Source organism: Mastigoproctus giganteus, chromosome 8 (assembly GCF_048544385.1).
Source record: "Mastigoproctus giganteus isolate SK-2022 chromosome 8, ASM4854438v1, whole genome shotgun sequence".
NCBI classification, from domain to species: Eukaryota; Metazoa; Arthropoda; class Arachnida; order Uropygi; family Thelyphonidae; genus Mastigoproctus; species Mastigoproctus giganteus.
The window spans coordinates 45988129-46000317 of record NC_143582.1 but is presented as its reverse complement, the minus strand read 5'-3'; the positions used below and the strand labels follow the sequence as shown (position 1 = coordinate 46000317).

Sequence of the window (12189 nt, the reverse complement as noted above, 5' to 3'; positions counted from 1 at the left end):
GTTATTGAATGGTACAAGCACCACTCTAACCTCAAAATTCTAAATTCTAAACTCCCCTTCAATCTTTCCCCAATTTGGAACCTCTCGAGATTAAAGTTCCCACATGTCAAAAAAGGCATCACGAGAGTATAATTTTTTATTCTTAAAATATCACGCGCGTTCTCTCCCCACACATTGCCAACTGAAGACGTTCTCTAACTAACGAAAGTCCTCGTAAAGACTATTGGCTTCATCGGATTCACTTACATAGTTTTTAATCATTCCTTCTTCTCTTTATTTCGATGACAACCAAGGATTGGATGTGTACACTTCTATTTCCTTGCGCCTATTTAACTCAGTCAACTTTTACCTACTTCCCTCCCTTTTAATTTTCAATTCAACAATTCAACTTAAACATTAACCACGCTTCCTAAGTAAACCATCGCAGATTAATTTCAAGGTGAGTACCGCTTTTTAAGCTTTCGCTATTCCTTTCTAGTCCATTAACACGGTACTTGAAGATTTCTAAAAATTTCGTATTGTCAATAGCAGATTATAAATGGGATGCATTTGGGGAAGTAATCATACAAGCTACTAGACTTTTCATACCAACTATAAAATACTGTTCAAGGCTGAGACCTAAGCAGATATCAGATGAATTGATGAGATTTGTGGTAGAGAAGCTTGTCTGCAATCAAGTCACAAAAGAGGTTTAAGCAAGCTAAAGCAGATTACAAGAAACTGCTAGCAAAGAAAAGCAGCAAAGATATCTTTATTTATATTAAGATAAGAATAGGTTGAAACGACACTGTTCCACAATGTCGATAGTTTAACAGTTGATGATCATGATCAGGTTGTTGACAAACTGAAGGTATTTTGTATCTACATATTTGCACACATTCACAATTCTTTAGGAAAGGGGATGCCAGAAATTAATTACACCCTAACAGGGTTCAAAATGATTGATATTTGAAAGTGAAGTGGAAGAGAAATTGAAAGGTGGATGCAATCAGCAAAGGAGGCAAGGAAAATGTTTACCATAATTATGAAATTATGATATACGATAATGAAATCACTTGCAAAAGTGATGCAAGACCATCTAGACAGCAATGCAATTATACAGCAGCCACAGCATGGATTGATTAAGAGATGACCTTGTCTAACCAATCTGACTGGATACCATGATGCAGAGTAACAAATTAACATTAATGACAGTGCACTACTGCAACGTGATCTAGAAAAGTTGGGCAGATGGGCTGAGAGGTGGCAACTGAAGTTTAAGATTAACAAATGCAAAGTACTACATATGGGTATCAGTAACCCCAGAGTAACATACCAACTGTGCAGTATTACACTCAAGAATAGTGGAGAATGAAAAAGACCTGGGGGTAATCATGCAGTCAGATATGAAGTTTTCTGAGCAATGCAGACAGGCTACAAAATGCAAAAAAAAAGTATTTTGCTATCATATACTTGGATTTTAGGAAAGCTTTTGATACTGTTCCACATAAAAGACTGCTGTACAAATTGGAGCACTGTGACATTCAGAGGGCAAGTTACTGCTGTGGCCTTCATACCCCAGTCTACTCAGAGCACACGCTCTGAGTAGACTGGGGTTCAAGCCCTTGACTGCAAAATATGGTCGATCTGCCAACCAGCACTGGACCAGCGTGGCAGAATATGGTCCATTTCTCTTAACACGAATTGTTGAGAAGGCTTCCATCCTGCAGTGGATTGATAATTTTTTTAACTGCAGTGGATAAAGGAATGGTTGCATGGGAGAAGACAGAGTGATTATCAATGGACACTGCTCTTCATGGAATAATGTTATTAGTAGAGTCCTCCGGGGGTCAGTGCTGGGCCTATTGTTGTTTTCTACACTTATTAATGATACTGATGAAGGTGTATCAGGCTTAATGTCAATGTTTGCAGATGATACAAAGGTTGTCTGATACAAAGGCAGAATGGTTAATGACATTAATCAAGGTAAGCAACTGCAAAATGATCTTGTAAAATTAAGCAGATGGGCTGAAAAATAGCAGTTGAAGTTCGATGTGGGCAAACATATGGGTAGCAGTAATCACAGATTAACGTACTGTGTGGTAGTAGAAAATGAAAACACAGCAGAAAATGGAAAAAAAAAAAAAACTTGTGCAGTGAGATATCGAGTTGTCCGACAGTGCAGACAGGCTGCAAGAACAGTTCATTAGGATTTGTTAATGATATACGGGACTTTTGCTAGCAAGGATAAGGAGGAATATCCCATTATACAAGGCAAAATGGCTAGGAGACATCTGGAGGCCACATTTTAGGAAGGATGTAGGAATTGCTGGAAAGGGTGCAGAGAAAGGCAACGAGATTGGTGAGGGGAATAAAAGGGTGGTCTTCAATCCTGAAAATTGCAAGATCTAGAGACGGCGCCTGCAAGTTGATCTGATTGAGGTGTTTAAAGCTTGAATGGATTGAGCAAGCTCAACATTTTTATGGCATTTTCGCTCTTGCTCATAAATTCAATTTGAGGATGGTTGCAAGACAAATGTGAGGAAGTTTGCCTTCGCCCAGTGGATGGTCAATTATTGGAACAAGTTTCTATCTGTTGCTGTGGAAGTGGGTAGTTGGAATAATTTCAAGGAAAAGCTAGACAAATTATTGGAGGGGATGGACAGGTGATGTGGGATTTTTTTTTTTTTTTTTTTTTTTGGCTGATGCTTCATAAGCTTGCTTTCTTGCATCATTTACCACTACTAATACTAAATCAGTATGAATTTTAACATGCCACAAACATGATCTCCAATATTATTTTGTAATTTGAAAAGTACAGCCTGAAAACAAATCAGATCCCTCCATGGTGATGTCATATGTACTGCCTGCCTGCCTGCTCATGTATTATTTTTCCATAGAATTTGTTTCAGCATCAATTTCTCTCATTCTATGTTGGAAATCAGAAAATAGAAATTTTTGGATTTTGAGAATTTTTCCAGAAAATACTGAATGCCGAACATGGTGCAAAGGCATACCTGTTTACATATCGGTATTAGTAATATAATGTAAGGAAGCAAAGCATCAGCTTAAAAAAAAAAAAAAAAAAGACCTTACCTTCCTTAAATTTATTCAATCTATCCATCTTTGCAATGCTAGGTGAAAGTTTCCAACTGATTACTCTCTGCTGAATATAAATTTATGCACATCCATTCTGCAACTGGTCTTTTCCAATTTAAAGGAACAGTGGAGATGCCTTCAATTTCACTATAAAAATGCTCAGTTTTCAGAGGCTGCACTTTACAGAACCTCAATCTTTCTTGGTAAGAATATCGTTTGGTGTCAACTAAACTTGTTGCAATTCTCTGAACCATTCCCACAGATCTATGTCCATCCTAAAATGAGGCTTCCAAACCAGTATGCAGTATTCCAATGTGGCCTAACTATTGCCTTATACAATGATTACCTCTTTATCCATGCTGGCAAAGGTACTGTATATCATGAACAGAACACTCCAAGAGCTGTTTTAGCAGCTTGTTTGCAATGCACAGAGAATTTAATATCAGATTACACAATTATTCTTAGATCTTTTTTAATCCCTGATACCTTCAGTTTGATAGCACTCAAATCATGTTATTCTAGGATTACTACGGCCCAAATGCAGTACTTTGACTTCATTAGTGTTAAATTCAATTGCCCATTTCTAGTCCACCTACTAAGGTTACCAAGGTCTTCAAAGTGGCATACTGATTACTGTCATAAACCAATGTGCTCACCTTCATATCATAAGCAAACTTAACCCTTGAGGAACCCCACTCATCATATTAGTCCATGAAGCACAGTGGCCATTTACAATTACTCTATGTTTCCTAAAACTTGTTACTAATGCTACGCTGCCCCAATTTCTACATGTTGTTACAATATCAAAAGCTTACTAAAATCTAAGCATATGATGTCAAAATTATTCTTTGTATTCAGTTCCTCTGTGACGACTTTATAGTAGACAATCAGATGGTCAGGCATGATCTAATTTTAGGAAATCCATGCTGTGTTTGCCTTGTGGCTCCACTCCTATCAAATTGATTTTGCATTACTTATTTAACTAATGATTTCATCATTTTTCCTGGTACAGAGGTTAAAATTACAAGTCTATAGTTACCCACTTCAGAACCATCCTTGTGAATAGGAAATACATTTGCGCGTCTACAATTGGCAGACTTCTCGTGTATCAAGGATGCTCTCATTATTGTGTCTAAAGATTTGACCTCTCTTGCAGCTTTTTAACTTAATTGGATAAATTCAATCGGGTCCCATATGCTGTTTAATTTTACCAGCAGCAATCTCTTACACCTTACTTTCTGTCATCGTAAAATCGTTTAACTCCCAATCAGCTAACCGTGTGTGAATATAGATGCAAAATTATTTATTCAGTTCGCAACTAACTGAAAAGGATGATCATCATCATTAGTTATGCCATTCATTCCTTCTAATAGACTATGTGTATTTTAGTGCAATTGCATCATTTATACACAGCTAAACATAGATTACCAAATTTGCAATAGTGGCATCGTTTAGGTTACATCTCATATTGTGAATACCTTCACGACGAGTTGCCATGACATTGCGCTATTTAGAATAAGTAACGCTTCACCCGAAGGAGAAGACTGCTGTTACTTATTCTCAGTGGATACCACAACCCAGACAGCACCATTTCAGGGCTATTTGGCCCTTCTTCGGTGGGTGGGTAGGTACCCAAGTGATGTAATGATGGCAAAACAGTTGTGAAGTATAACTTCACAATATGAGAGATGCCTGATGGTGTGTGATATATCACACACACCATCATGCATCTCTCATCAGGTGTGTGATATATCACACACCATCAGGCATCTCTCATATTGTGAAAATATACTTCACAACTGTTTTGCCATCATTACATCACTTGGGTACCTACCCACCTGCCTGATGTTGTATGATATATCATACACCATCAGGCATCTCTCATATTGTGAAGATATACTTCACAACTGTTTTGCCATCATTACATCATTTGGGTACCTACCCACCCACCGAAGAAGGGCCAAAGAGCCCTGAAATGGTGCTGTCTGGGTGGTGGTATCCACTGAGAATAAGTAACAACGGTCTTCTCCTTCAGGTGAAGTGTTACTTATTCAAAGTAGTGCAATGTCATGGCAACTCATCATGAAGGTATTCACAATATGAGATGTAACTTAAATGATGCCGCTATTGCAAATTTGCTAATCTATATTTAGCTGTGTATAAATGATGCAATTGCACTAAAATACACATAGTCTAATCTCTTTCGCAGCTTGAGGCTTTAAGCCCTAATGCATTAGAGTCTTCCTTCTAATATTAACATAAGCAAAGATATCCTTGCTGTTTTTTTTTGCCTTCTTAGCTAACAACCTCTACCTTAGTTTGCCTAAGCCCCTTAATGACTTGATTCCTCCGATAATTTATAATCGTCCATTTCATTTTTTCTTCTCTGTCATTAGATCATCTAACATCCATTTTTGTCTTAAATCTTGAACAATATTTCACAGTTGGTATAAAATGGTTAATGGTCTACAGTTACCTCCCTGAATACTTCTCATTTGACATTTACATTTTTTAACATCAGTTTTTTGTCCGACTGAAAAGTTTAAAAAACGTCTGAACCTGTTATAATCACCTTTGCAAAAATATAATCCTTTCCCTTTACCCTTGACCATATTTAGTTAAATGAATAAATCCTACATCAATACAATATGATCCTTGCCATCTTAAAGGTTCCTTTTCTTAAAGATCCTTAATACATGATGAATTACTGCTGCTAACTAGATCAAGAATATTGCTTTTCTTCTAGTTTCTCTAACATGTTGTCATAGAAAGTATCAGAAAAGTTAAAATCCCCCACAACACTACAAAGGAATGGAAGGAAAATTGTTTAAAAAACATTTTGCTGAAATACGACTACAATGACATCTTCAATGCTGATGAAAATGGACTCTCTTTTAAATTATTACTGGATGAAAAACAAATTTAAAACCAAGAAATGTAGTGGCAGAAAAAAGGCCACACAACGGATTACCATTATCCTAGCAGCAAACATGTCTGGCACAGAAAATCTTCCTCTTTTAATCACTGGGAAAGCTCAGAAGCCTCGTTGCTTTGAAGGTTTGAAGACATTAGCAATTATGTACAAAGTAAATCAAAAGGCAGGGATGACATCACAAATCTACAAAAAATGGATTAGAGACTAAGATCACAGGATGAGAGAGAAGAATATAAAAATTTTGCTGTTTGTGGATAACTGCACCCCTCACTGTCAAGTAAATGAACTACATGCAATCACTGTTGTGTACCTGTATGCAGTACTCAAGGCGTGGCCTGATCATTGCCTTATATCAGCGTTTCTCAAACTTTCTGAGCCCACGCCTCCCTTGAAGTAAAACATCCATAATTATGCAATTTATTTTTAATACAATAATTAATACATGAAATAATAATAATCCCGATATTATTTTATTCTTAAAAGGCATTAATGTAAACATTAATCATTAAAAAATACAACTTCTAAATTACTAACAATTATTATCAGTAAGTAATAACGCCAAAAACAATAAAAAACACAATCACACACCGCTGAAACCATATTTTCAACCATGCAGCTAATGCTATACTATGCAATCTACCTATATATGTCATACATAGTACGCACTAAATTATATATATTACATTATATCATATCAATCATAATTCATCAATCCATTTCAGCAAAATATAATTTTTTTTTCCCAAATAAATGTTTATCTCATGTTTATATCGAAGTTCGAGTGAGATAGGTGGCGGTAAATGCTTTAAAAACATAGGTTATAAAATTTAATGTTATGAAAGTTTATATGTATATATTTTTTTATATGTTATGTTATGAAAATTACATTTCTGTTAAACTACATTACATTTGCACTAGTTCGCGCCTCCCAGTTTGGAAATCGCTACCTTATATAGAGGGACAATCGCCACCTTTTCCCTGCTAGCAAAATTCCTATATATCATTGACAAAACCCCATGACTTGCCCTGGCAGCCTGTCTGCATTGTTCAGAAAACCATAGCTGACTGCACAATTACTCCCAGGTCTTTTTCATTTTCTACAACATTAAGTACCACACAGTTGGTACATTTCTCTGGGGTTACTTCTACCCATATGCAGTACTTTGCATTTGTCAAGGTTAAACTTCAGTTGCCACTTCTCAGCCCATCTGCCCAAATTTTCCAAATCCTGTTGCTTGTTTGTTATTTGGTTTTTAGGAGCATTATCAACTAAGGCCATATTGCTCCAGGGATATGTGTTGGTCATTCCCTGACCTTTCCGCATCCTCCGTATTTGGTGGTAACAGGCTTGAACCCCGGTCTAATCAAGACGTGTGTGCTACACACTGCTGCTCCTGCCCATCTGGCTACGGAGGCACCCCAGATCCTGTTGCAGTATCACACTGCCATTACTGTCATTAACAACCCTGCCAACCTTTGTATCATCTGCAAACTTCGACACTAAATCTGATATACCTTCATCAATATCATTGATAAATATACAAAACAACAGTGGACCCCAACATCGAACCCTGTGGGACTCCACTAATAACATTAGTCCACGAAGAGCAACACCCATTGATTATCACCCTCTGTCTTCTCTCACTCAACCATCCTTTTATCCATTGTAGCAATTTACCCTTAATACCATTCTGCACCAATCTGTACAGTAGTCTTCCATGCGCAACAGTGTCAAAAGCTTTCCTGAAATCCAAGTATATGATATCGTTGTTCCTCTGTATAAGGCAATGGTCAGGTGTTTTGTAATTTTTTTTATTTTTTTGGCTGATGCTGCATAAGCTCATACACTTGCTTTCTTGCATCACATGCCACTACTACTACCTACCACCAAATATGACATCAGTTCTTCAACTACTTGATCACGTTGTAATCCAGTGTTTTAAGAAAAGCTACCAAAAAAAACAAAACTGTGCTGTGTCTTGAAAGCAAAATTCAATACTCAGCAGGTAATGTGTGTAACCTAGTATGAAGTTGATGAAAAATTGACTGCCGACTGCTTCAAACATGCTGGATTTACTGCCTTGAATGATGCAATGTGTGAAGTTTCCCCATGCTTCTTCCTGCTAATTGCAAAGAACAGTCCAATAATTTAGGGAAGAAATATTTGAGCATGTGCATTTTCATCTAAACTTACAGGGAAAACTTAAGCTTCAAATTTATGCAAAAGTGGATGAGGACATTGAACGTTTCAGGATATGCACGAATGAAGAAGAACTCCTTTCAGACACAACGTAATCTTCTGAAATTTGTAGTGATGAAGTTGAGGAACCTACTGTGGTTGAACAAGAAGTTTCAGCGAAAGATGCTTATCAAAGATTAGAACTTGTCCGTTGATTTTTTCAAGCAAAGCCTAACTGCGAAAGTGAAACAACTGCCATCGTGCGCCTTCATAATTCTCTTTTAAAACATGCTCCACCATTGAAACAGCATGTTTTGACAGATTATTTTAAAGTATGAAACAATTCTCTTGTTAGGTCTTGATAGATATGTAGCCTATGTAATGAAATTTACAATTTAATTGTAACCTTACTGCACTCTACAATCAATGCAAAATTTACAAGCACAATTTTCTTGTTTAATACTGTAGTACATATTATAAATAAGATTATACTATATTGTATTAATAGAATTACATAATGTTCAAGCTTTTACTTGTTTTTGTTTTGTTGCTGATTTTATGAACAATTGATATAACATCCTTCTGATATAGTGACCGTTTTTCTCATTTCCCTGGAGGTCCCATTATATAGAGCTGCAACTGTATAATGATTTATACTTATACTAACTGTTCTAGAACATAGGTTTCAAAGGGGGGGTTCTATAGAACTTCAGCTTTAAAAGCTTTTTAATTCAAGAGAGAGAGAGAATGATATCATCTTTGTCATGTTTGTTTTTAAATGAAAGAGGAAGTATAGAAAAAAACTGACATATAAAGAGACATATTAACAACATTTTAACATGAATTAAGAAACATCCAAGATATTAAGAACATTTGCAGAACCCCAGGTTTCAGAAAAGAATATTGGAAGTTCTGCAAATTCTCCATTAATTTTTATCATTGATGTTTTTTTTTTATTTAATTTGTACATGTGCATTAGTTTTTAATTTAATGTTAATTATTACTGTTTTCAAAGATATCAGGGTTTGCCAGAAGATTCAGATTTATAAAAGGGTTTTGTGTGAGATTTAGATTTGCAAAAAGGTTCTGCCTGGGGGGGGGGGGGGGGAATGGTGAGAAATAATACATGGCCTTGTTATAGGCTTCAAAAATATTAGCATGCAAAAATTAGCCTGCATAACCATTACCATTACAAAAATATTTCTTGAGTACAGTCTGTCCCCGACATACGTAAGAGATACATTCCAGGACTTCTTACATAAGTTGAGTTTTACATAACTCAGGAATGACTAATAAAATATTGCTACTCTATTCCTGATATGCCAAATTTACAAAAACCACATAATATCCTCAGATGAATGAAGAAAAATACCTATGGCTAAAACTGCTATATACCATAACAATTAAAAACTTTATCTGGAGACAGCAGTGAAGTAGGACTGCTTTCACTTATTCTCTTAGGTTGCACCACGATAACAGTCAGAATGAAATTTTCTGTAAAGAAATTCACAGGGTTAAGTTACAAGAGATGCTGTCAGAGTTCATGACATGCTAATGAAGCACACACTACACGATGATAGTTTGATGCGAAGTCGTTGAAAATGATTGGACAATGTGAATTTCAACTTCACCACAATAACCTAACATGAAACAAATATTAAACACGAAATTCAAACAAAAGCTGCCACTTCGCTCTCTCACAAAATTGAACTGACTCACAAAACTAAACTCTCTCACAAAACTGAACTGAAGGAAGGATGGAAGGAAAGGATGTAGAAACGAAGGGCTAGAGTGTAATTATCAAAAGAAATAGCCGATGGGACACAGTCCATGTGGCTTGAATGTTGTGGGGGGTTTCTCTGAAGTGCTTCAACGTAGTTCACCTATCTCAAAACACGAACGTTTCTTCAGAATTTGTAAAGCAGAAAATTAAATGTTAACTCTAGTTATTTACCTAGATTATAGTTATGCCACAGGTTATTATCCAACATAGTTTGTATGGGAACAAAAATAAACACTTATACTTATTGTTCCTTCATTCGACTTCAATCTTTAACAATTATACAGAAAGCATCTTTACAATTTTACCAAAAAAATTTACGTAAGTCTGAAGTTGTGTAACTCAGGTTTATGTAAGTTGGGAACTGCCTATATTGTTCATCAAAAAAAATTTTTAAAGAAGTATTTATATGTAGCTGTGTTATGAAATAATATATTACAGATGTAAAAAATTGCAATGTGATCATTTATATCATGGATATTTTTATCACATTTCACTAAATTTTGAAATATAAAAGTTGTGTCCCTATTATCAAGTTTTGTATAAGTAAACAGAAAAAAGTCATGAAATTAAAGATCAGAAAAGTGAGGATATTCCAAAAAAAAACACGTTTATTACCAGAAAAGAGTTGATTATGATCAGAAGTGACAATATGTCAGGGAAAAGGGCACAACAGGTGAAGGCACATATTAGGTTGCTCCCATTTGATGTTCAAGCACACTAATTTCAGAAAACCTGAAGGAATGTATTATCAGCTTGTATAGTGTCCATAAGGCTTTATGAGGCTGCCAGAAAGTGTTTCTTCTATTCATCTATAGGCATGTGTAGTAGATATGAAGCAAATTGTCTACTTCAAATCCTCATGCTTGAGTGTACAGGTTTCTCAGTGAGCATGCATGCTTTCAATTGCCCCAGTGTTCAGATCGATTCATGTATTGCCTTGGGATCATCATTACAGCCTTTTCTTGCTTTTCCCAAAACTGAAGATAGCACCAAAATGATTTCAGCAAGCCATCACTTGTTCTCGAGCATTTTCACTGTTCTGCAAGTTTCTATTGTGAATTCAGGTTAAAAATGTATCACATATGAAAAATATGCAATAAATACATGGAAACAGTACATTCTGTTGTGAAAAACTAAAACATCTGCATTATTTAAGAAAACTGAGAGACTGGAGGACACTAAACACAAGGTTAGACAAAACATTCCTTGTACTTTACATAAAATAAACCTGATTTTAATCCTTGCTCCACCTGAAATAAAGAAAATTACAAAACCCCAAAATCATATCGCCTAATTATAATTTAGATACACTGAACTAAACAAAAAAAAATAAAATAAAAAAATAATGGTACTGTACCTCTTACTGCTTTTTAAAATAATAATAAAAAATAAACATACCATTACTGGCATCTGGATTTTCTTCATTTATAACTGTAAATCTGGAACCTGTATAACTGTGATCATGATTTTGAATGGATGATGTGCATCCTGCAGATGATTCTCCTACTGCAGTCTGAGAAGTTCTTAAACTAACAATATCAATATCACTGTCACTTTCTGAAGAATCTACGATAAGATCAGGTGTATGGTCAAAAAGAGGTGACATTCGTTCATCAAATGCTGATAGAAGTGAATGATCACTACCTGCTCTCTCTCGAGTGTCCATTTCATTAAATATAGATGATATATTCATTCTGGATTCAGTGCTACTGTTTTCTGACATATCAAAATAAAAATTCAGCCTCTGAATTCTTTAGTCCAAAAAATATCGAAACACACATCAGAAACATTTTTAAATTTCTATCCTTCCAAAGTATTGTGAAAAATCATCTTATAGTTCTTTTAAATGCTAATCTCAATTATTATGCTTCTTATCTTTAAATCATATATATAACCTGAAAAAAATTAAAAGGAATCATTTCTCTAGGAGGAGCTATATCAAATATTACAAATCTAATGATAATGTGCAAAAGCAAATTATTCAACTTCAACGTCTTTAAAAATACCATACCAATTAGATATTGATCTTAATTTGTATTTAAAATACTGTATTATTAAATTTTGTGAAAACTGAAAATATCTTCAGTTTATCATTAACCATGAAAGATTGTAACCATACACCTTTGGTACTTGTGTTTAGTAGAATGTACATGAAACCCACATTATATTCACTAGTAAAGGGCATGCAACTTGGAAAGAATCTCGAACTGCATA

The 12189-nt window shown here is 35.3% G+C and overlaps 1 protein-coding gene across 2 annotated transcripts in view; it reads right to left on the bottom strand.

The window, feature by feature from the left end:
- Positions 1-11734, bottom strand: part of LOC150081505 (uncharacterized) — a 363757-nt gene extending 352023 nt beyond the window's left edge. For both annotated transcript variants that reach the window (XM_090379341.1, XM_090379342.1), the window contains exon 1: positions 11374-11734. In XM_090379341.1, the coding sequence (XP_090235467.1) occupies positions 11374-11698 (325 nt within the window). In that variant the 5' untranslated portion in view covers positions 11699-11734. The remainder of the gene's footprint in view (positions 1-11373) is intronic.
- Positions 11735-12189: the final 455 nt, after the last annotated feature.